The 26,680-nt window shown below is 40.4% G+C and overlaps 1 protein-coding gene across 9 annotated transcripts in view; it reads right to left on the bottom strand.

Annotated features, from left to right (window-relative positions):
* MOCOS (molybdenum cofactor sulfurase) overlaps nucleotides 1–26,680 on the bottom strand; it is a 484,231-nt gene that overhangs the window by 410,013 nt on the left and 47,538 nt on the right. For 8 of the 9 annotated variants that reach the window (XR_007355097.2, XR_012667119.1, XR_007355095.2 and 5 more), the window contains exons 2-3: nucleotides 25,994–26,083; nucleotides 21,241–21,307 (exon numbers count right to left, since the gene is read on the bottom strand). Coding sequence is in view for 2 of the 9 variants with exons in the window: in XM_048839335.2 (XP_048695292.2) it covers nucleotides 21,241–21,307; nucleotides 25,994–26,083 (157 nt within the window). In the remaining 7 variants the exon portion in view is untranslated. Of the gene's footprint in view, nucleotides 1–21,240; nucleotides 21,308–25,993; nucleotides 26,084–26,680 lie in introns of those variants that run through there. The other variant, XM_048839339.2, reaches the window with a different exon arrangement.

Below are 26,680 nucleotides of genomic sequence, written 5' to 3'. Positions count from 1 at the left end.
CTATGAAGCAGCTAGTTATTATATAAAATTAACAAATAAAATAAGTAAATATGTTCATACTGTGGAGACATATCAGCGGCTGTGTTTATTGGTCTATAGATGTCCTACGTTCCTGAAGGCCACCAACCAGCGGCATTTGACTCTCAATGCATCAAAGGAATATGCATTCATTGACCAATAAAACAAACCCCATCGTGTCTTAATGTGATAACACTCTCACAGGTTGCCTTAAAGTTCCCCATCTCCTTCCCCCCCACCTCCCAGTTTTCTAGTGGCTTTGCTTCTCCTGTACAAAGCCATGTCTTCCTTAGTCCTGGATCTGTGCTTAGAGCCAGTGACAAAGCCAAATCAGATGTAATGCCCACTGATGGGAATATTGTGAGTCTGGTGAGCAGTAAAGGCCCAAAATAAGGTTCCCTACCTGTAATGTGTGACCATGCAGTGAACTGCAGGGTTGGAGCCTTAGTCTTGTTTCTGCTTTCACTTTCATGGTGTAAATCAGGCATAACTTCAGTGGAATTACACAGATGTTCAGCAGTTTGAGAGGAAAATCTCACCCTAATTAATAAGGATTGCTCCTCCCCCACTATATACTATAAAAAGATAGAACAATGACAAGTTTAAAAAAGAGTCCCGCACAAACTTCTAAAAGAAAATCTAGAAGGAAAAGATGCAAGAGGAGAATTCTTGTTGTGGGGATTCAATACATATTTTGCAGGTAGGGCACCAAGTTAAAATCTATGGACCCAGTTCCACAAGTCACTTATGCACATGCTTAACAAACACAAGTCTTTCCATCGCTCATCAACAGACCACTTAAGCACATTGCAGGCACTTAAATGTAAGCATGCGCTTAAATGCTTTGAATCAGGACCAAATGCTTTGAATTGGTGCAGAGCTATGCTAACGCTGGCTTTCTCAAAGTATATTTTATGGTTAACATATTTGGAAAAAAAGACTCCAATCTGAATACCATGGAGAATTTCTCCTCAAAGGAATGTCTTTCAATATGGTTATAAGAAAAGTACAACAATATTTACACTTTGAACCTTCCCACAGAGCTACTGTTCACAAATTTTAAAATATGCTATATGCTCTCCTCCTCAGTAATTATATTCTAAGTTATCAGGTTCACCCATATTCTTTTTCTAGCCAACCATGTGTGCTTGAAAGAAATTGCTTTTGAACATGCCTATTTTAAAGCCTTTATTTTACAGATTGTATATATTCAGACTGTATTAAACATTGCCAAGCAATCAGTCTCATTTAAAGTGAACTACCAGAAAAGGTTCCTCGTGGACCATTATAGTATTACACAATATAATTCTGTCTTCTTCAAAAGTAATGTTAGATAACATTTTCACACTAAGCGACTCTGGAACTTAAGCCCATTGAAAGTCATAGTTTTAATGGGACTTAAATGCTAAGCCACTTAGGGCTAGTGTCACAAATGACTGTAGGTACCTAACTGCCATCTTAGGCACCAAATCCAAAATTTAGATCCTAAATTTCCACTGGTAAAATCCCTGAGGCACCTGCATTTCTACTTGTGGGTTGTCACAAAGCTGCTTAAATTCTGAAGCCGCCTAAGCCTTTGTGAGATCTTCAGACTAGGCATTTCCCCCACCTCTCTTGCCTATGGGTCCAATTGCTGGGCATGCTGAAAGGCTGCTTACCAATTTGGGACCCACACAAAAATGGAAGAGGTAGTGGTGCCCTCTTATGCCCAATTAACAATCGTTAGATAACTCACCCGGGGGGGGGGGTTGAAGTTTGGTCACCCATATGCCTGATTCAGAGCAGAGACTTTAACCCAGGTCCCCCACCTCCCAGGTGAGTCCCCTAACCACCAGGCTATAACTTCTTCTGGGTTGGCAGTCTCCATGTCTCCTGTTGAAGCCTGGTTCAATTTTTTTTGCACGAAAGGGATGACCTGGCACACATGCCAAATTCCCGGAGGGAGTTCACATTTGAATCCCAAGTGGAGGGAGATGCCTACCTTTGGTCCAGAATTAGGCATCTAACTCCCTTTGAGGGACAGGGCTTAGCCCCCTCTCCTCAGCATTTCTTATTAACTAATTTAAGTGACTCAGCATTCTGACTTTTGTGAGTCCCATTCTTAGGTGCCTAATTCTCCTCATGCATTGTATAGGGAGCCTGGAAGCCTAACTTGAATCTGAGGATTCCACTGGGTGACAGGGCATCTAAACATTAAGTATTGCAATCCACATGTTCCATACAATCTCTATGGATAGTAATTCCGTGCTCTAATAAGAATATAACAGTAGAGATTATTATCGACCACCTGACCAGGACAGTGATAGTGACTATGAAATGCTAAGGGAGATTAGAGAGGCTACCAAAATAAACTCAATAATAGTGTGGGGGGGTTCAATTATCCCCAGATTGACTGGGTACATGTCACCTCAGGATGAAATGCAGAGACAAAATTTCTTGATACTTTAAATGACTGCTTCTTGGAGCAGCTGGTACAGGAAGCCACAAGGGGAGATCTAGTTCTGAGTGGAGTGCAGGATCTGGTCCAAGAGGAAACTATAACAGGACCACTTGGAAATAGTGACCATAATAACACAACATTTAACATTCCGGTGGTGGGAAGAACACCTCAACAGCCCAACACTGTGGTATTTAGTTTCAGAAAGGGGAACTATAAAAAAAAAAGGAGGTTAGTTAAACAGAAATTAAAAAGGTACAGTGATTAGAGTGAAATCTCTGCAAGCTGCATGGACACTTTTCAAAGACACCATAATAGAGGCCCAACTTAAATGTATACCCCAAATTAAAAAACACAGTAAAATAACTAAAAAAGAGCCACCATGGCTTAACCATGTAAAAGAAGCAGTGAGATAAAAAGGCATCTTTTAAAAAGTGGAAACCAAATCCTAGTGAGGTAAATAGAAAGGGGCATAAACACCACCAAATTAAATGTAAAAATGTAATAAGAAAAGCCAAAAAGGAGTTTGAAGAACAGCTAGCCAAAAACTCAAAAAGGTAATAAAATGTTTAAGTACATCAGAAGCAGAAAGCCTGCTAAACAACCAGTGGGGCCCCTGGATGATCGAGATACAAAAGGAGCACTTAAAGACGATAAAGTCATTGCGGAGAAATTAAATGAATACTTTGCTTCAGTCTTCACGGCTGAGGATGTTAGGGAGATTCCCAAACCTGAGCCATCCTTTGTAGGTGACAAATCTGAGGAATTGTCACAGATTGCAGTGTCACTAGAGGAGGTTTTGGAATTAATTGAGAAACTTAACAGTAACAAGTCAACGGGACCAGATGGCATTCACCCAGGAGGTTCTGAAAGAACTCAAATGTGAAATTGCGGAACTATGGTTTGCAACCTGTCCTTTAAATCAGCTACTGTACCCAATGACTGGAAGATAGCTAATGTAAAGCCAATATTTAAGGGCTCTAGAGGCGATCCTGACAATTACAGACTGGTAAGTCTAACGTCAGTACTGGGTAAATTAGTTTAAACAATAGTAAAGAATAAAATTCAGATACATAGAAGAACAAATTGTTTGCCAAAAGTCAACATGGTTTCTGTAAAGGGAGATCAAGTCTTACTAATCTATTAGAGTTCTTTGAGGAGGGGTCAACAAACATGCGGACGGGAGGATCCACTGGACATAGTGTACTTAGATTTCCAGAAAGCCTGTGACAAGGTCCCTCACCAAAGGCTCTAATGTAAATTAAGTTGTCATGGGATAAGAGGGAAGATCCTTTCATGGATTGAGAACTGGTTAAAAGACAGGGAACAAAGGGTAGGAATAAATGGTAAACTGTCAGAATGGAGAGGGGTAACTAGTGGTGTTCCCCCAGGGTCAGTCCTAGGACCAATCCTATTCAACTTATTCATAAATTGTCTGGAGAAAGGGGTAAACAGTGAGGTGGCAAAGTTTGCAGACTATACTAAACTGCTCAAGATAGTTAAGATCAAAGCAGACTGAAGAACTTCAAAAAGATCTCCCAAAACTAAGTGATTGGGCAACAAAATGGCAAATGAAATTTAATGTGAATAAATGTAAAGTAATGCACATTGGAAAAAATAAACCCAACTATACATGCAATATGATGGGGGCTAATTTAGCTACAACTAATCAGGAGAAAGATCTTGGAGTCATCGCGGATAGTCCTCTGAAGACGTCCACGCAATGTGCAGCGGCAGTCAAAAAAGCAAACGGGATGTTAGGAATCACTAAAAAAGGGATAGAGAATAAGACGGAGAATATCTTATTGCCCTTATATAAATCCATGGTATGCCCACATTTTGAATACTGCGTACAGATGTCCCCTCATCTCCAAAAGATGCACTGGCATTAGAAAAGGTTCAGAAAAGGGCAACTAAAATGATTAGGGGTTTGGAACAGGTCCCATATGAGGGGAGATTAAAGAGGAGACTAAGGGGGGATAGGATAGAGGTATATAAAATCATGAGTGGTGTGGAGAAAGTGAATAAGGAGAAGTTATTTACTTGTTCCCATAATACAAGAACTAGGGGCCACCAAATGAAATTAATGGGTGGCAGGTTTAAAACAAATAAAAGAAGTTCTTCACTCAGTGCACAGTCAACTTGTGGAACTCCTTGCTTGAGGAGATTGTGAAGGCTAGGACTATAACAGGGTTTAAAAGAGAACTGGATAATTTCATGGAGGTTAAATCCATTAATGGTTATTAGCCAGGATGGGCAAGGAATGGTGTCCCTAGCCTGTCTGTCAGAGGGTGGAGATGGATGGCAGGAGAGAGATCACTAGATTACCTGTTAGGTTCACTCCCTCTGGAGCACCTAGTATTGGCCATTGTCAGTTGACAGGATACTGGGCTAGATGAACCTTTGGTCTGACCCAGTAGGGTCATTCTTATGTTCAATGCTGAGCCAAAGTTCCCTTTGTGGATCTAGCCTGTAGGTACTTTTGAAAAAGTGTCCTTTTGTTATTTTTAATACTCATGGAGACAAACAAAATACTTCAGATTATGAAAATATTTGTCTAAAGTGACTCCAATGCATTCATAGCCATAGTGTGTTACCTACCCTTTCAAAAATTTGCCATCCCATATATCATGGAATCATAGGACTGGAAGGGACTTTGAGAGGTCATCTAATCCAGTCTCCTGCACTCAAGGCAGGATTAAGTATTATCTAGACCATCCCTGGCAGGTGTTTCTCTAACCTGCTGTTAAAAGTCTCCAATGACAGAGATTCCACAAATCCCTAAGCAATTTATTCCAGTGCTTAACCACCCTGAAAGTTAGGAATTTTTTCCTAATGTCCAACCTGAACCACCCCTGCTCCAATATAAGCCCATTGCGTCTTGTCCTTTCTGTGTACCAACCTTTTACATATTTGAAAACCGTTATGTCCCTTCTCATTCTTCTCTTCTCCAGACTACACAAACGCAATTTTTCCAGTCTTCCCTCATAGGTCATTTTTTCTAGACCTTTAATCATTTTTATTGCTTTTCTCTGGATTTTCTCCAATTTGTCTACATCCTTCCTGAGATGTGGTGCCCAAAACTGGAGTTTACTCCAGTTGAGGCCTAATTAGTGTGGAGTAGAGCAGAAGAATTACTTCTTGTGTCTTGCTGCCCTTTTTTTTTTGCAATAGTGTTACAAGCCATTGCTGGGGTAACATTCAAAAACCATATATGAGTCAATAGTGTAAGTACATAGCTAATTTATTTGAGTAGCTGAAGTAAATAAAACATGGAAGCTATATATAATTGCATACAAAAAACCAACACTGAGAAAATTAATGCTATTTGCAGCATTGGAGCACTGTTGGTCCCAGGATATTAGAGAGACAAGGTGGATAAGGTAATATTTACTGGATCAACTTCTGTTGGTGCAGGAGACAAGCTTTCGAGCTACACAGAGGTCTTCTTCAGATCATTAATGCTATGAAGTTAAGCACTCAAGTCAGGAAATATTAACTCTGCTTCTTGCATATTTATTCACTACTGTCTTCACTTACATGTTTACATAGTTTTTTAAAATAAGTGTTATCATTAACAACACCTTACATACATTTGGGTAGCATTTTGTAACATGTTTATCCTTTTCTACTCCCACTAATTTCATTGTCCTAATGATGCAATCCATCCTCTTCTCTCTAAGAAATATATTTTAATAATTCCATCAGAATTCTTGTACTACTTTTTTTTTTTTTCAAATCAGCAGCACAGTTTGTTACTTGCAGTGCAGGGAATGAAGCAGTTAGCATTAGCACTAGTATGTAATTTCATAATCTAGGGCTATTGGGCTACACACTACTAGAATGTCTCTGCCCTCACACCTTACGATTGCAGCAAGGAGTCACTCTCCTACAAAGTTTTGGAGTGCCACAAAGTGCCTTCCCTAGCTGTCCTGTGGAGATGACAGACCCAGGAGACTGAAAACAGTCTGGCATTCATCCCAATCATTGTGTGTTTACAAAGACTCTCACCTTCTTCTAGTGGCCACTACAAATAGCTGCTCTAAACATTCACCACCACTAGTGCCACAAAACCATGCCCATTCAAATGGTATCGGAGCTGCGAAGCTCCTAGCATACATTCTGGCCTCATTGAAATCATTGGCAAAACTCCCCTTAACTTCAATGGGGCCAGGAGGTCACGTTTAAAGTTTACCACAGCAGGATTCCTTCCAATGCATTTTACAAAGTGACCAGGAATCTTCATTCAAACCCTTCCCACTTTACAAGATCCACAGGAGCGCTTAATCACTGGTTATCCCTACTGCTTCACAGCAGTGTATTGTATCGCACTTCTCACTGTGCGGCTACACTAGACATGCACAAGACAGATATACTAACATTCTAACACCTTCAGCCCTCACACTAATTGCGGTTACATCTGTGAACTTCTTGGGCTACATTTAATGGAAGTTAACGGGTTTCATTTGCACTCAATTGTAAAGTGCCTAAAGAAACTAAAATGGCCGCAATTAACAAACAACAGTCAGGATATTTCAGTAAGTATAAACAGCTTTTGAAACATATCAAAATATCTTTCAATTTACAGAGCCTGAGATGTAAGTAACAGAATTAAATTTCAAAATCTCAGTGAAGTGTAAGCTTGTTTAATTAAAGCTGGCAGAATTTCATTTGCACTGCATTGTTAAAAATACTACCTCTATCAGATCACATTTTTGCTCTATGGCTTATCTCTGATTGTATACTAAAAATACACTTCAAACTCATTTTTGCAGTTCATTACAAATGCTAAATTCCCAGCACTATATACTGGAATAATTTCCTTCCATTGAGATGTTTATACACATGAACCTGTTCAGACAAGCTTGGAGATGCAACTGAATGCTCTCTGCTTTTTCAAATCAAACCTTTTGTGGCTGACCTGTCATTGTCAGACAGATTATATCCACCCATATTCAAAAGTCACAGGCGGGAATCAAGGAGGAGGAAAACTGAACAAGATTACCCTTTGTGTACCTGCTCCCAAACCTTGTCAGAGCAGTGGAGTTTTTCTTCAAATGGATGAAATGGGTCAAAACCTCATTTGAGGATAACAAGGGACTTCCCACTGATTGCTGGAAGGAAAGATGCATGTTCCCCCCAGTCTATCCTGCCAACAGCAGGCCTCTCCTGGCACACCCTCCCACACTATGCATGACCTTGGTTCCCTAGAAGGTTCTCTATAGGCTTTGGGCATGCTAAAATTCCCCCACACAGGGGATTAAATCCATGCCCAGAGGATTTACAGGAAACTATACATAGATATCTGCTCATTGTGATGGGGCTTTGGCTGGATCAGGCAGGGAAATGAACATCCTTAGGAAACCTAGAAGGATCAGAAGTGCCTCCTCTCTCCCTTGGCCAGGTTTATCAGCCATATGGGAGTGATAAGAAGCAAGGGCATTGACCACACTCCTTTTAGGAGAGGTTAGGGGAATATAGGTGGTACAGGAAGGCTTGGCTTCCTGGTCCTGATTGGGGATGTTTAAGTTTTATCCCTGACTGGGGTAAGCAATATTTGCCTTCCCCCATGCCCCTTCTACTTACTGCCCCTCAGAAGGCTTGGTTCATTTAATAAAACTGCAGCCTCAGCTTACATGAGCGTGCCCAAGTCTCATTCCTCTCTGGTGTTTCAGATCATTCTGTCTGAGTGTCACCCTGTCATATTGTACCCTATTATTTAGCTCACCAAGTATCACAAGCATCGGGTACACGCTAAGTTCCATATGGACAGAAAAGCAGGTTATGGTAATAGGAGGAGGTAGCAATAAGCAACAACTTTCATTCCTTAGGATGATCTTCAATTCCTAAAAGTTAAGGAGATGTAAAAATATAATGTAGCCTACAGGAAGAATCTATATTCAAGCAATATGACATGACAGACGTGGCTCATTAATACACAACTCAAGTGCATAGTGTGAGGGATCAGGCAAATTCTACCTACATACAGCCTGCCAAAAAGAGTTGGGCAAGCAAACAGGTTACTAACAGTGAGCAGAGAGTGGACATATCAGGATGGGTTGCATAATCTCCTTCCATCACTAAAAGCTATAACAGATACAACCTTGTTCATTGGCACTTTGCTAATGTATGTACCTTATAAACTACACATGCAAATCGCTGTCCCTCTATCTCTATCTCAGCAAATGCAGCATCAAAATGAGGTCTCATTTTAGTAGGTCTTATTTTTATAAACCACTAGAACTCATTCACTGATGTTCTGTAAAAATGCCTGTCCTGTAACACATTACCGCAAAGTAACAGTGAGTGACAACTGTCAAATAAATTACATAAGTTTTGTAATTGAGTTTTCTTGCTCTGTTTTTAACCCGTTTGTCCACGTACTTGCTAATTAGCTAAGTGACAATAGGTTTTCCATGTGAGTTTAAAAGATTTTATTGTGTATAATCTAAACTAGGGGTGGTCAACCTGTGGCTCTGGAGCCACATGCGGCTCTTCAGAAGTTAATATGCAGCTTCTTGTATAGGCACTGACTCCAGGGCTGGAGCTACAGGTGCTAATTTTTCAATGGGCCGGGGGGTGCTCACTGCTCAACCCCTGGCTCTGCCACAGGCCCTGCCCCCACTCCACTCCACCCCTTCCCACCCCCTCCCTTGAGCCTGCCATGCCTTGCTCCTTCCCTGCACGCCCCAAAACAGCTGATCAGGAGGTACAGGGAAGGAGGGGGAGGCGCTGATCGGCACAGCTGCTGACGTATTACTGTGGCTCTTTGGCAATGTACACTGGTAAATTCTGGCTCCTTCTCAGGCTCAGGTTGGCCACCGCAATCTAAACAATTGAAAGGACAAATTCATTTCTGGTATAACTCCACTCAAGAAACTTTTGTTATTTGTGAAGCCACTCATCTGGAATACTGTGTGCAATTCTGGTATTCCCTGTTTAAGATGAATTCAAACTGGAAAGGTGCAGAGAAGAGCTCACTAGGATGATCAGAGGAATGGAAAACCTGCCTTATGAGAAGAGACTCAAAGAGCTTGGCTTGTTTAGCTTAAGCTAACAAAGGCTGAGAGGAGATAGGTTTGTTCTCTGTAAGTGTCAGAGGGATCAATACCCTCAGAAGAGGAGTTATTTAATTTAAGCATAAATATGAACACAAGAACAAATGGATAAGCGCTGTCCATCAAGTTTAGGCTTGAAATTAGAGGAAGGTGTCTAACCATCAGAGGAGTGTAATTCTGGAACAGCCATCCAAGCGGAGCAGTGGGGGCAAAAAATTAACTGGCTTCAAGACTGAACTTGATAAATTTATGGAGGGGATAGTAGGTTGAGACTGCCTACAATAGCATGCAAGTGATCTGTGACTGCTAGTAGCAAATATCTCCAATGCCCAGTGATGGAATATTAGATGGGGAGGGCTCCGAGTTACTACAGAGAATTCTTTCCTGGGTGTCTGGCCGGTGGGTCTTGCCCACATGCCCAGGGTGTAACTGATCACCATATTTGTGGTCAGGAAGGAATCTTCTCCCAGGTCATATTGGCGGAGACCCGGGGGGGGGGGGGGGGGGAGGGGTGTCATCTTCCTCTGCAGCATGGAGATTTAAACTAGCGTAAATGGAGGAGTCTCTAACTTGAAGTCTTTAAATCATTATTTGAGGTCTTCAGTAACTCAGGTAGAGGTTAGGGGTGTCTATTAAAGGAGTGGGTGGGTGAGGTTCTGTGGCCTGCAAATGTGCAGGTGACCAGAATAAATGATCATGATGGTCCTTTCTGGCCTTAAAAAGTCCAAGTCTAGGTTGTTGCTAAATATGGCTTAATTAAAAAAAAAGATTTTGTAGTCCATTGGCTTCTAACCTGTGGCCTGCCAAAGGCCACTGAGTTGTAGCCCTCAAGGGCAACTGGGTTAAAATGAAAATACAAGTTTGATTAAGAACTGAAAATGTTGCACACTGAGATTTTAAAAAATAGAAATGTTTGAATCAGCCCTTTGACAACAGGGAAGAGTTACTGGGCACCACTACCAGAATTGGCATGGGTGAAGGGCTCACAGTTCTCAGCCAGATTTTTGCCTCCCGCTGCACACCCAGGGCATCAAAGTGTGCTGCTCCCCACCCCCGGTTGTGGAATCCCCATTTTGTGACAGTGCTCTCCAGAGCATGAAGGTTCAGGGAGGCAGTTTGGAATCAATGTTTCTGTGCTGATACTCACTGATCTCTGAGAGTCCAGGGGACAGAATCCTCCTCCTGGTCTCTACCCTGAGGGAGTAGGGGAACTCACAGACCTATTCTGACAAAAGTGATCAGACACTTTGTGAACTAAGAGTCAGTGTTTCCACTTCTTTAAGCAAGAATATCCTCATTTCAAGACAAAAGCTTTCCAATGGCTGGGGCTGAAGGCTTATGCTGAAAAATAAATGCTGAGCTTATTCAGTAATTTTACCTAACCTTTAAAGATAGTACTGAGACCATTTTTCTCTGAGCCTTTTGAAAAGCTCTTTCGGAGATCCCTCACATCTGTAGTACCCCTACATGTAGCATACAATATGTATGGGAGGAATAGCCCAGCAGTGGAATTCTTGAGTTGTACTGATGTACTTTATGGCCTTAGACAAGCCACTTAACTACACTGTACCTCAGTTTTCCCATCTGAATATTGGGGATAATACTTTGAGCTCACTGGCATGCTTCAATGATTACTCAATATCCGTACAATAGTTTGAACATGTAAGCACTAAGGCTAAAAAGACATCACTTTTCTAATTACTTAAATATAATAAAGCACATAAATTACAGTGTGTCTATATATACACACACACACAGTGTTAATTGCATCAGGTTTTTTGCATTAAATATTTTGGTACAATTGCGCAAAATAAAAAAGCCAGCTATCGAGTCCTTAGAACACGAGGCATGCTCCATGAGACTGCCAGAGGAACGACATCCGACACTTGGAGGCGCGTTGAGTCAGGTCTTGCATTGAGAAAAATTCTGGCAACTGATAGATTTTTACAACAAAAAATGTGACAAGCAATTTTGATGAAAGACTGCTTTTCATCAAAAACAATTTTACAAAAATCTGTTTCAATCAAATTTTCGTTTTTAAACCAAAAACGATTAAGTAAAAATGTCCAAATTTTGAAAACTCAAAATGCTTTCTAAACCATTTTTTCAAAAGGTACAGTAAATAAAAACATTTCAGATTTTGGTTTCAGTGAAAAAAAACAGAAAATGTGGTGTGAAATTTCAACCAAAATGACCCCCCCCCAAAAAACATTTAGAAATTTCCCACAAAACTAATTGTTTTAATTTGACCAGCTCTATTTAATTGACCAGGCAGATTTAATTCAATATTGGTTAAAAGTTAGAAGGGTTGAACTGGAGTTTTAATACAGTGTAGCGGCAGAGGAGCATTTGAAAGGTGGGAGAGATGAATCAGCAGCTGGAAAGGGATAGCTGGAGGCTCTTTTGGAGGATATGGTATTGTACAAGGGTCAGAGAGTGGAAGGTGACTGGGTCACACTTCTCAGTGGTACTAGGAGGGGATGGCAGATTGGAGGACGGTTGAGGTGCTACTCACTCACTGTTCAGGAGGAGAGGCATACTCGTCCCTTCAGTACAATTTACTGAGTATGAGTATTGCTTGTTCATAGTGTTCTACGAAGCTAAGCATTTCACTAGCAATAGCCAGACACTTGATTCAAACAGGACAAAGATAGGTCAGCACAAATATCTGCCACATTAATGGGTCTGGGGTCCAGCATGCAAAGCCTCGGCATTGCATTCCGGATCTTGAGTTTAGCGCTTTTGAGCATCTTTGGTTCTGTCACTGTTGTGCATTGAATCATAGAATCATAGAATATAAGGGTTGGAAGGGACCCCAGAAGGTCATCTAGTCCAACCCCCTGCTCGAAGCAGGACCAATTCCCAGTTAAATCATCCCAGCCAGGGCTTTGTCAAGCCTGACCTTAAAAACCTCTAAGGAAGGAGATTCTACCACCTCCCTAGGTAACGCATTCCAGTGTTTCACCACCCTCTTAGTGAAAAAGTTTTTCCTAATATCCAATCTAAACCTCCCCCACTGCAACTTGAGACCATTACTCCTCGTTCTGTCATCTGATACCATTGAGAACAGTCTAGAGCCATCCTCTTTGGAACCCCCTTTCAGGTAGTTGAAAGCAGCTATCAAATCCCCCCTCACTCTTCTCTTCTGCAGGCTAAACAATCCCAGCTCCCTCAGCCTCTCCTCATAACTCATGTGTTCCAGACCCCTAATCATTTTTGTTGCCCTTCGCTGGACTCTCTCCAATTTATCCACATCCTTCTTGAAGTGTGGGGCCCAAAACTGGACACAGTACTCCAGATGAGGCCTCACCAATGTCGAATAGAGGGGAACGATCACGTCCCTCGATCTGCTCGCTATGCCCCTACTTATACATCCCAAAATGCCATTGGCCTTCTTGGCAACAAGGGCACACTGCTGACTCATATCCAGCTTCTCGTCCACTGTCACCCCTAGGTCCTTTTCCGCAGAACTGATGCCTAGCCATTCGGTCCCTAGTCTGTAGCTGTGCATTGGGTTCTTCCGTCCTAAGTGCAGGACCCTGCACTTATCCTTATTGAACCTCATCAGATTTCTTTTGGCCCAATCCTCCAATTTGTCTAGGTCCTTCTGTATCCTATCCCTCCCCTCCAGCGTATCTACCACTCCTCCCAGTTTAGTATCATCCGCAAATTTGCTGAGAGTGCAATCCACACCATCTTCCAGATCATTTATGAAGATATTGAACAAAACCGGCCCCAGGACCGACCCTTGGGGCACTCCACTTGATACCGGCTGCCAACTAGACATGGAGCCATTGATAACTACCCGTTGAGCCCGACAATCTAGCCAGCTTTCTACCCACCTTGTAGTGCATTCATCCAGCCCATACTTCCTTAACTTGCTGACAAGAATACTGTGGGAGACAGTGTCAAAAGCTTTGCTAAAGTCAAGCATTGCTAAACAATGCTGTCATAAATCTTTATAGTCCGAAACCATAAACAAATAGATTACCAGGTTTTTTAAGCAAGTAGAACATGGGTGTTGTGGTAGGAGAGATTCTAAAGCCACCAAATATGGGCACTGATTTATGTGCCTTCAGGAAAAAACTCAATGTAAATCCACAGAGATCACTTTATAAACTTCAAAATGAATGATCAGAGAAAGCTAAAATTACCTTTAAAAAAGGCAAAGGAAATTAAATACAGAGAGAATAGCAGGATGGCTGAGAAATGGCAGTGTTAAACTAGACACTGTTGGATGAACTGTGAACAGATTACAAGCAGGAGTTTTCATAAAGATTTCATGATGTGCACATCTTACTCTGAAATGGGCTTACCTTTTAAAAAAGGAATTCTAAATATTAGAAACATATTACTCAGCTGAAGAATCTCCCATAAGACCAGTCATAACACATTTTTCCTCCTGCTCCGAAACACAGCAAACAAAAAATCTAGATACATTCAAAAATTAGACACCGAAACACTAAATTCTTAACTGGTTATTAACCCTCACCAAAAAAAAAAGCAGCAATTATAGGCACAGATGTTGCCCAACTCTATACACATCTTTCATGCTCCTACATCCTATCATGGCTCAGATTGCTTCTTGAAGGAATTCTTCCTTTTCATTACTTGCAGCAATCATAACACAAGAAACAGTATCCTTAAAGCAGCTCAGAAACTTGAATCACTGAACTGTGTAGCAGGATAAAAGTCAGGATTTCTTCCAGATTGATTGGGCATAATAAAAAGGAGAGGTTTTTCTTAAGTCAAAAGAAAATTCTATATGACTGGCAACAATCTGCAAAGTTCCATGAAGTTTTTACTGACACATTTGCTGTGCATTTTCAAGCCACACATGAAAGCCAATGCATTTTACTCTAAAGAACTAGTTGCTCTGTACAACAGAGCATCAGATCAATCAAATGATTTTTCCTTTCAAGAAGATGTAGGAGTTACATCTGTCTGTAGAAGTGCTCTTTTTGCTCAGTTTGGCGCTCAAATCAATCTCATCCACTTTACAGATCATCTCTTCAACATTATTCTGGTATGACACTAAAACAAAAGCATTCTGCAGAGAAAAGCAAATGCTTTGGCTTCCAGCCATTTCTAATGATTCTGCCCCATGCCCTCCTGCCAAAAGCATAACACCAATTCAGTAAACTATGTGCCGCAATCCATTCTGGACTATACAAACTTATCTAATCTTTGAACCGAAGATCTAACCTATATTGTGCCTCTGCTTTCCTCCAGTTGTTATCTGAGATGTCCCCGTGTCATTCCCCTTTGCTTTTATAAACACATGCTGCCTTTTCTGGAATCCAGAGCAAGTCAATCAAGTTAGATGTTCAATCAAACCTGGTTTTTATGCAGTCAATAGGACCCCTTCTTTTACTGTATCCTCAACAGCATCACCCAGACTTGCATGATTCTTCTGATCTGGCTTTGCTGAAAATTGGCAGACCATGATCCCTGCACATCATTGGGCTCTCTGTTTCTCACCTCATCCCCAATTAGTTTACCACTCCCAATTTTGTCTTATCTTTATCCATCATCAACACTCATCCATTCTTCTGAGCCTACGAAATGTATTTGTTTCTCTCTTGCAGAATTTTAATCACCTCAACCTGTAACTTCTGTGTTTCTCAATTCAATAGGTCTTCTCTGGTCTGTACATTTTTTAAACTCTGTTGCTACTTTGGCCCAGCAATATTATAGCAGATTTGTGGCTTTTCTTCAAATGCAACAGAAAAACTGAAGGTCATAGGCCCATCTCTCTCATTCAGAACTTGAGTTAAAAACCATTTACTTTGTTCTAGGGAACAATTTAGAAATCCATCCAGGTAAAGCTTGACTTCACTGCCACAGAGGCTGTTCCTTCATCAGAGGGGGTGTCAATCTGGCTTGACTGTTGCAGTCTGGATTCTAGAAGAGGCAGAATAGGTTATAACTGCACCTGTGTCCCCTTTCTGATCCCTTAGAGCACATCCCTTTAGATGCAAGGCCTCATGGTTTTATCAATCCCATGATTCTCCCACTCTTAAACCTGGCACTAGGGTATAGTACCTTATGTATCAACCATGCTTACCAAACAGGGCTGGCCAGGTTTGAGCACCCGCAATTCTTCCCTGTGGCAATCTGTGACCAGTGGTGTATACAGGAACCCCAAACCACCTTCTTAAGCTATTGTTTATTGTGCAGTAGGAACAAAGCTTTTAGAGAAAAAAGATTTTAAACACAACAGCCTACACAAGTCTCTCTTCCCTAAAGGATTACCATCCTGTGTGGTAATGTAGGCAGGCCTAACTTCTTCATATACTTCCCAGCAGGAACCCTGGGTCTCACTATATTTCCCCTGAACAACTGCCCCACTCTTTAAAGAGACTCACTCTTTAAAGTACTGATGTTCTCTTCTTCATTCCCTGGCCTTGGCCTTTCTGGTCAAAACCAGTTTTTAGTTTGGCTGGAGCAAGAGGTAAAAATCAAAGCTAATCATGGTCTCTTAAGTGATTGCGGAGGCATCTTGAAGCATTTTTTCCTTCTTGCTCATTGTCCCCCAACAGCACATATTAAACTAAATTATATTCGTACAGTAAACCTCCCACTGCCCAGGTCAACATACAGAATTCATAAATCATGAAGGTACCTCCACGTCCATCACAGAGGTAATCAGACTCAAAATTCCAAATTGAGATTTCCCTCCCCCCCCCCCCCAATACTGAATTACATGCTTCACCTAGTCTTCTTACCTATAAGCCTCAGAGGAAGTATAAGGGTGGTCACAATTACTTCCTGGTTGGTCCTTACATTCATATTCATGGGCACATTAAATACACACAAAAATGTAGAGCACAATCCTGTACACTTTATGTAAATAAATCTCTGGTTATAATCAATGGGAGATTTGTCTGAATAAAGCCATTAAAAAGCAACAACCCTGTGTGTTGCAGAATGTTATCAGGTGCAGCCTCCAGATTTTATAATATTTTACATATAACTGATTTTTTTAAAACATTTAGCATTTCAGATTATGTAACTGGGATTTCTTAGCATGCCAACACAGAAACATTATGAATGTTTAGATGTTATTTATTGCAGTCTCTTTATAGGGAGTGCAGATGCCATAAAGCTTGCTAGCAGTGAGAAAACAGATAAGTAGGAGCTTTAGAACATAACGTTATCAAGTAAACAGTTAATGAATTTATCACCAGAGATGAGAGTCCAGGAGCTGACCTAACAAAGTGGAATAAAAAGGTGTTTCAATGGCTCTTACGTTGCAAGCGAATGTAATTCCAAGCATAATGGGTTGCTCTGCCAATTTATTCCTGTAGAATGGTACCTATAGGCCTGCCTGCAAATTTTTACTAGCCAGTTCAGTATTTGCCACAATGAGCAGTCCCTAAAGGAATGAACCACAAAGACAAGTGTTGGCAAAACTAAGGCCCAAATCTCCAAAAGTTATTTAGGCACTTAACTCCCATGGGAATTCCTTTTGTATTTAGAAAAAAAGTGTTTCAGCAAATAGGTGAAAGGCTGCATGCTGGAGGGAAAATTGAAAGTGGTGCTTTGTTGAACAGAATGGTTTACATCACCATTTTGTTGTCATTCAATGCGTTATGGAACATTAATTCAGGTCATGGGTTCAGTCTATATGGGCACAATGGCTTTTTCCCCGCTCTCCTACGTGCATGCTACATTTCCCAGACCTGAAGAAGAGCTCTGTGTAAGCTCAAAAGCTGGTCTCAGCAAAAGAAGTTGGTTGTCCAATGAAAGATATTACCTCACCTACCTTGTCCCTCTACTATCCTGGGACCAACACAGCTATGACAACAGTGCATAAGACATCTCCATGCACACTTGAGATGTGCCTTCTGTGCATGACTGATATTGGATATATGAACCCTGCAGAAAAATGAGCACCTCCCTCACCCACAAAATTATCAGGCCCTTCCCCAAAACTGTTTTTTCTCTAATTATCCTGTATTGCTAAGGACATCAAAATGTACCCTAGTGACAGTCATACTGACTTCAGCTTCTATTGGTTTGACTTTTGACATTAGTGTTGAGTTGAATATGCACAGCCTTAAATGTGCAAAGCTTGCAAGTGGCTAATTCAGCAGGGCTGGGATAAAGAAGAAAACCCCTCCAGATGGAAGAATTTCAGGGAAATGCAGGTGTTTCTGCTCTCCTAAGTGGAAACAACTCACTGAGGAGCATGGAACCTTTAGCTCTTTAAACATGTAGCATTTCTCCTTACTGAAAAATAGAAGTGCTGTTACTTCAGTATGGCCAGCTGGACCGAAGGCAGCAGCATTAGCTAAAGAAAGATTTTTATAAACCCAGTATTGTAAAAGAATTGAGTCACCCTGATTTCTAAACAGGGTTTCCATGCAGCTGTGCACCATTAGGAAGGGCAGAATGTGGTGCTCAGATTTCACTCATCCATACAGTCTCCAGTTAGTGACATTTAGAAAGGACAAATCAATACTAAGAAGATACTGTGTCTGTTTCTTACTGCGTATGAAAGGTCAAGCAATTTCCATGTATGTAACCATTCCAACATTGCTGTTTTCTGACACAGAAATTGCTTAGCCCTGGAGAACTATGGTAGAGAAAGATTTCTGATCTTGTGCATCATATTCCAGAAACCACAATAACTATTTTTAAAAATAAGTCTGGCACTGAAACTCACCACCTTTTATTTGATTAAATAATGTATGCTATCCATACAGGGTAGCAAACTAAAGCTCTGCATGTTACTAAGTGGTTTATTGAAATACACGAGAAGAAATTATCCAAAAAATGTAAGACTATTTTCTGGGCAAAACCCAATAATACTTAACTGTATATATTGTTACAGAGGCACAACCATTTTCATAATAATGAATTTTACTCCTGTTTCACATTTTCAATTAATATTCCCAGGCAAGAGAAATTATTCTTCTCCTGTAGTTTCTTTAGACCTATAAAAAGGTTACTGAGTTCTTTTCAGCATATCTGGAGAGAAAGCGGTCATGAAAAGTATAGTGGTCTAGTTCTGGACCCAAAACTTGTTCCCCTTTATCTCAATTGCAAAAACCCCATTGACTTCAATCAGAGCAGGATCAGGACCATTCTCTGGATCACACCCCATTCTGTACTATTTATTGTCTTGGAGATAAATAGGAGATCCAAGTTTGGTGTTGAAACCTTTGCTGGGGAAATTTCTTGATTTCCCCCCCACCATATTTAAATTCCTGACCTCTACTTGTGTTTTTTTAATCTTACAGTCAGGCCTTTGATTGCATAAACTGTCATAGTCCCATTGAATTCAATGATATGTCAACTTACATCAGCTGATGATTTGACCCTATATTTTAATACATTATATAGATATAGAAAAATTAACATCCTCTCATGCAGTTGTCTGATTTAATGACTAGAGAACAGTGATGCAATGTCTGAGATCGCAAGTTCAAGATTTGAAAGAGCAACTGTTTTAAAATATTCAGAAAGCAAACATTTTCTTATGCCTGCATGAGAAACAAATACTCTAACAACTAACTAAAAACAATGCAACAACTGTTAAACTTGTAAACTCAGGTATTTATACAGCACCAGAGGTGTGAATTACAGTCACACTCTTTAGCCTTCACGAAAGAAACTGGAGCGATGGTATTTCCATATCATGGATGGACAGAAAGGCACATGCTTCCAATGCACAAGACATCAGCTAAGTACAGTAAGGAACTTTTAGCATTTATTTAAGGCTGTTGTGAGATAAATATTGTAGCATCATTAGCTAGGTGTCTGTTTGCAATATTGTCACTTAGTATATCGAGCAATGTTTCCCAAACTTGGGGCACTGCTTGTCCAGGGAAAGCCCCTGGCAGGCCGGGCCAGTTTGTTTACCTGCTGCGTCCACAGGTTTGGCTGATCACAGCTCCCACTGGCTGCGGTTTACTGCTGCAGGCCAATGGGGCTGCGGAAAGCAGTACAGGGGTGTGTGTCCTGTTAATGTAAAACATAAAAGCTTAATTTCTGTTTTAATATAGTTGCTTGGATCCTCTGTCAGAGAGAAAAAACCCATCTAAAATGGCTGCCCCATTGTGGTTATGTCAGAATATTGTGACCTTTTCTAAAAGCCATTTTCTAATTAGAGTTTCTGCTCAAATAGATTTAAAAGCAAACAGAAAAGGAGTACTTGTGGCACCTTAGAGACTAACCAATTTATTTGAGCATGAGCTTTCGTGAGTTACAGCTCACTTCATCGGATGCAAACCGTGGAAACTGCAGAAGACATTATATACACACACTGAGACCATGAAACAAGCAAACAAGCATTTTAAAAAAAAAATCTAAATCTGCCAGCTGGACCTTTTCCTCTATTGAGGAAATAGAAGATGGTGGTGGTGATGCAGAATACAGATGCCTGCCTCATCATCTTGTCACATTGCAACAAATCAAAATCAAGCAATGTTATGAAAGTATAGATTTTTTTTAAAAAATATATTTTATTGCTTTTTTGACAGCTGATTTACAGAGAGTTTTTTTGGACTCTTTTCCTGAACCTTTATGAATAAGCTGTTTTGATGATTGTGCTTTTCAAACTTTTATTGGAAAATAGACTGTTAGAAAGTTGACCATTAACTGGCTGACAAAGCCTATTAGGTATAGTCTAGTACATGTCTGCATGGGGGCAAAAGAGCACAGCCTGTTTTTACTCAGATGCTTCCATGACCCAAATCCTGCTTTCCTTAATTTCTGAAAATTTAGCTTTTGCTTATACCTGCAACAGCCTCTGTCCAATGGGGTTCAGGATTACAATCTCTTCAGGACAGATTGTATCATTTTATACTTTTGTAAATCTCCATTATGATATCAAAGAGCAAAAGGATAATTTACAGATTTTGTTGATTCAGAATTAGAACACTTTCAAAAGTCACAATGGTATGGCTTTATGGATTTGAATTCTGTAAAGTGCTTTGGGATATACTGTGGTTTATAAGATGTTATACAAAATAAGGGCCAAGACCACGGTGCTTTGGGCAAACAGTGCATTAAAGACAGAGGCCCAGAGCATACTGTTATACTATGAAAGTGTTTTTATACTTAGCTACATACATAAATTTAATTTTATCGTTGCCAGTGCCACCAATTAAAACCAATGGCTGACTAAACTAATCCCAGCTTCCCTCTATTTTGGTAAATTAATGGCTAAGAGAAAATTCTTAGCCTATTTCAGAATTATTTGGAGATGGGGATGGTCTTATATTTGAGTTCCTGCTCTAAACCAGAACAAAAAGCACTTAGTATCTCAGTCTCCATTTAATATTCTTTGTTCTCCCTAAAACTAAGGCTATTTTAAGTAATTTAGTAATTTCTGTAAAGTAATGTACAAATTCCTGTAGTCCATTAGGTCATTTTTAGAATGCCTCCGGCATTTGAACCCTCACACCATCTTGTTAATCACTACCTCCAGAACAGGGTTAATGTTTCATCCCTAACATCCTAATGCAACTGCAGGCTCGGGCTCCATTATCATGTAATTACATAAATACAGGTGTGATACTGAGAGGTGGGGGGGGGGGGGAAGCATTGGTGATCCCCTAATCCCTCCAACATGAGCCTGACCAATGCTTCATGGAACTTATGAACTAGATGTACTATCACATGCAACAAACAATACACCAAAATGACTAACTCCAAGGAATAATCCAAACAGTATATTGGAAATCAAAATGCTAAATAAAATACAGATTATTCTACCTGTATCGGACATGCTCAATAGTGTCATACGTCAGCTTGCTGCTGATGCTCTGACTATGAGGGTTGCCTAGGAGACAGACATAGAAGTCAATCATTAATCAGTTTTGTTAATATTTTTCTCTTTATCAAAGTACTAGACCAAGCCAGTGAAAAGAGGACAAAAAGAGTTAATATTTCAGTGTTGCCCTGAAGCTCTTGAGAGTAGTCAGTCAAGAGGAGAGAAACAACAGAAGAAAGCAATTATGACAGACCTTGAAACTTCAGCTGGCAGATATTAGTAATTGATCTAATTGTAAGAGAGTTCCATTAGAAGGAAGTTACAGCTGTACTATTCTGCTAGGAGGAAGCTATAGAGAATGCATGTGTAATACACAAACGTACGTTAACAAGCAAATAACAGAGGGTTAAAAGGTATGGTATGTTTAAGTGACAGCCAATTAATTTTTGGACATCTGGGTTTAAAAAAAAAAATCTATCCTATGTTTTAAATGGGAAAGATTTTTGTGGTTTGACTGCAGGTCTTAGTGTATATCCACTCCATCACAAAATTATCAGCCAGCTTCACACTATTCAAAACAAACTGGCAAGGTCTGTTCAGAAGTTAAAACATAGGCAATAAGCTTTCACTGAAGTTAGTGTGGTAGATTTTATGAGAAAGTATGTGGACCTGAAGGCAAGCACATCACTCTTTCATGTTAATAAGCACTTACATTCACCTAATGACTAAACATTTGAGAAATAAAATTAAAAACAAAGTTAAATTGTTAGATCCATATAATTTTTGCAGTAAAAGGGCATGGCCTTAGCTATTTTACATAGTTTCTAAAAAAAATATCACTGAGTTTTAGTGTTGCAGGGATTAGAGTATAGAGACTTTAAACAGAATACAATTCTAGCTTAGAGTGAAGTTTCATTGTGAAAATGGACTATAAAATAGGTTCCTTGGGCTCTCGTAGTTGTATCTAATTTAGAAGTAACTATTCTCCCCCAGCTTTCAGCAACTTGTGGTCCTTTAGACCAGTGAATAATCACCAAAAAATAAGATCTGCAACCAAGGTCTACCCTTACTTACGTGGGTGTCTTAATACTGTCCTTTACACCTGTCACCCAGCAGCACTAAATGAGGTTGCATGAGTAACAGGGGAGAGAAACTGGCCCTGTAATTGAAATTTAATCAATGTTGATTAAAAGGGGGAAAATATTAGGATTTAGTTCATTCTTCTGTAACAACTGCAGATCCGATAAACTTCTGGTTTAAGCAGTTAGTCTAATGCTCATGCATGTGAAGTAACTCACTAATTTAACAGACTTTTTAAAATTTATATATCAAATTTCAGCTCAAGGTTATTTGAAATAGTTGAGATTAGACAAATATTAGGCTTTATAATGGGTATGGTGACTGAGCATTAATTTTTATCACTAATATGCACTTGAATAAAAAAAATTCTGAAATAAAAGCACATTGCTAAGATCAAATCAACTTATACTATTGTAATACTCATTCATAGGTCTACATTTCAAGCTAAAGCCTCTACACGAAGAACTATTTCTAAGTCTTGGTGTAACTTAGCTGCATTCTAAATTCTGTTCTCTGCTTCCCTGTCATGGCAATGGAGAGGGAGAAGAAGCAGTTGTGTACAAAATGAGCACCAGCCAGAATCCATCTGTGGCACACAGGCAAGTCCAGCCCTAGACCAAATGGCACCCCAGGCAAGGAATGTCTTCAGTGCCCCCACTGCATTTGTTAAACTTTTGACTATCTTTCTTACATTTGTAGCCCATTCCATGATTTTGATGCTCGATTTGCATGCATGATTTATCCCCGTCATAGAAAATGATAAATTTGCACACTGGGATCTGTAAATCATGCCATATGTAAGCAAATCAAATTCAATTTCCTCTAAACTTACAAAAAATTTTTAATTTTAAGAATGGAAGTATACTAACATCAAGAAATTGGTGTGCACCAACATTGGGTGGACCAGTATTAAAGTAGGTGACAGTCTTAGAATGTTAACCCTAGTCCTTTTGTTCAAAGGGTCGCTTTGCTCCCCTTTGCCCTCACGAACTGAAGCTCAGTGTCAGAGATCCCAAGACTGGCCAATTGCACTTTCAAGTGATGTCTGTCTCTCATTGGCCATCGTCAATTGATATGTTTTAATGAGCCTGAGCTTCTAAAAGGTGCGCTCACCATTCACGACTGACCTGCAACATGAAAAGAATTCACAAAGCTATCCACACATTAGGAAGTGTCCTTCAGCTCATGAATGAATTTGAGAACTTGGACTAGAGAGTGCTTCCCATATTATAAAATATGATTAATGTTGTTCAGTTCAACATACAGGTCTTTAGCATTGACGTCTGAACATCCCCCATGTGTCAGCGCCCAGTGGAGTTCTGTACAATTGTTCAAGAATGTTTTCCTGTCCACCAGCAGCTTACTAAGGTCATCGTACCAAAAAAACCCAGGTCTTTTCATGGTGCTTCAATTCTCCAGATCTTTGACGGACACTTGAGTAGTGTCAATAAGAGCAAAAAGACCTCCCTCTTGAATTTTTCTTCTAATCTTTCCATCACCTCATCTCTGCTCTCGTAACCAAATCTGAGGAATACGAGTTTCCTTGAAGATAAGCTCAACTCCTAAGTTTTCCGCCATTTCTTTGTCAGCAGTAATGACATCTTCAAATTTGTTGTCTCTATGGGCCACAACGAAATCAAGGTAGCTTCTCATCAAAGTAGTAGCGGTTGCAATGTCCATTGACTGAGTTTGTAATGCTTTGCTTACAATGTTTACTTGGAAAAAAAGAGGTTGTGCCAAACCACAATTGAGACAAGAAACATGAAGTTAATGATCTGGTTTGCCAGGCTTTGCACCACACGTCAAATTCTGGCCTCAGCTTTACTCGACTGCACCAGTTCTATTAGGGCATCGTAAACCTCAGTCACTTGGTGCCTTACACTGTCCATGTATCTCTCCCAGAGTGTGTCACTTAGTGGCTTCACAGTCAGATTTGTAACATTATTGATGAGGATCTTACTCCTGAGAGTTGATGCTGAAAACAGGACGTATATCCTTTGCAGTACTCCTAAGAGACAGAATGAATCTAAAGAAGATGATGCCGCCATGTTGAGGGAATGGCAGCCACAAGGCAGAAAGAAAGCTCTTGGATTCAGTGCAAGGATCCTTGCCTGGATGCCACTGTTTCTTCCCTTCACGTTTATGCCATTGTCGTAACCTTGGCTACAGCAGTCTAGAGATTTGATTTTATTCTCATTCAAAACATGAATATATCTGAAACTTACTTAGAATATTCGATTTCTCCTTTTGTTGCTAACAAAAACAGCACCCTGAGCCAGATGCCCCCCAAGCCTAGCACCCCAGGCGGTCACCTGGGTCGCCTGTCCCTAAATCCAACCCTGCACAGAGGTGACCTCAGTATTACACCCCACAAATATGTTGATGTGTGTCCCTTGCCTTAAAGGCTATGGCTTTCTGGTTAAATGATAATGGCTAGTTCCCAAGCCAGCAATCATGTGCTCAGAGCTGCAGGGAGCACATACCAGAAACAAAGCGTCCACCCAAGATGAGGCCACTCACTTTCTGGCAGCCCAGTTCCTGCCCATGCAAGTCCTTAAACTGCTGAGATACCCACAAAGAGGACTGACTTGCCTCCCTCTGCACATGAAACAGGACAAAAAAAACCTGTGTCTAGAGGACCCCTCTGCATGTCTGGACAAAATGGCATGGAGAGTTTGTGCCTTTCTCAGGGTTACTCAGTGAGTTAGTGACAGAGCTGGGACCAAAGTCAAGGTAAGACTAACTGATGTAGCAATTTCCTACAATATCCTTGGAAGACCTCACTGAATTAAGTGTAAGTATCTTTGGGGTCCATTATATTAAATGAATGGTTTATGTATTATTGTGAGCCTGGACTGTATGTCACCTCTCAAGGAGGGAGATAAATGTGAGATCTGGGGGTTCAAAGGATGATATAGAAGAAAGTGCCAGACAAGAATGGACTTTTTAGAACAAAAATTATAAAGTGGTTTGTCTGAGGAACATGTAGGGGGAGGTCAATGGAAATCCCATGTGTGTGTGGGGGGGGTGTAAACTGTATGCCAAAACCCAGCCTTTTGAAGCTGGATCAGCAGGCCACTGTCTGCTGATCACCTGTTACATGAGGCCAAGATCAAAGGCCCAAGCCATATAAAGGAAAGAGTGAACTATTCATTGTTGTTTTAGTTCTGAATCTGAGACAGTTATGAACTCCTAACCACAGGGAAAACCCAGTTGTGGGTTTTGAAGGGATGACACTTACCAAAACCTGAAGTTGGAATGGGGGTGATGTTGGGCAAGCTTTTAGCATGCATGTTCTTTTATTGTTTTTAAGGTTCTCTGTAATGCTTTCACCTCGAGGTGTGTGGTAATTTATAACTGTGGCAATTCCACTGTTCATAGCCTCTTGAGAGAAAGCAAAACAGATGCTGGCATGTTTAGGTGATCTGGCTTGCTGGGAATATCATAATGTAGAGGGAACTGTGCAGTATGGGAAAAAACCCTGCCAGGAAGGAGCGAGACGTATGTCTCTGACCAATAGAGGTGATGGTTGAGGAGGTGCAGTTGTCCCAAACTATGACAAAGACCATCATATTTGTCACTTGATCACTGCAGTATATAGAATGTAAATACTCTTGCAGTAACAGGAAACACTGTAAATGATGTTAGTCTATGAGAAAGTTGCTTGGTACTTACCATAAATATTTTTACTGAGATCATCAGTAAACTCCTTAAGAAGACTGTGTGGAAAAAGTGCTGTACCTGCATGGTCAAGGTAGGTCATTCCTAAGATAAAAAAGTACAATATATTAGCTTCTTAATATTAAATTCTAACCTCCCATACAGACTAGATTTACCAATGTGAAGCACAAAAGTCACTTGAGCAAATTTAAAAGCTACAGTATATACCATGGCAAGTCCATTTTGTCCATAAGCTCATGGGAATGGCTTTATTTCTCTAAGGAGTTTGTGTCGCAGCCATCACTAAGTGCTTTCCCAGTAAGTTTTTAGCTCATAATCAGCAAAATACAGGAGGGCTTGTCTACACTTACAGCACTGCAGAAGTGATGTAGCTGTGCCGCTTAGTGAAGATGGGAGAGCTTCAGCACAAGTACCCCACCTCCCTGAGAGGCATTAGTTATGTCGACGGGAGAAGCTGTCCTGTCAACATAGCGCTGTCTACACTGCGAGTTCGGTTGTTATAACTGCATCACTCAGGAATGTGGATTTTCCACACCCCTGAGTGATGTAGTTATACCAACATAAGTTTGTAGCGTAGACGAGGAAGGCAGGTACTCCACATGTAAAGAGATGATCAAAACTTTGTATATTTTGAAATTAAAGTAACCTATTTTAACACCATTTCTTTTCTTTTAAAGATAC

This window comes from Caretta caretta, chromosome 2, assembly GCF_965140235.1.
Source record: "Caretta caretta isolate rCarCar2 chromosome 2, rCarCar1.hap1, whole genome shotgun sequence".
In the NCBI taxonomy this organism is placed as follows: domain Eukaryota; kingdom Metazoa; phylum Chordata; order Testudines; family Cheloniidae; genus Caretta; species Caretta caretta.
This window is presented reverse-complemented; position numbering and strand designations above follow the sequence as displayed.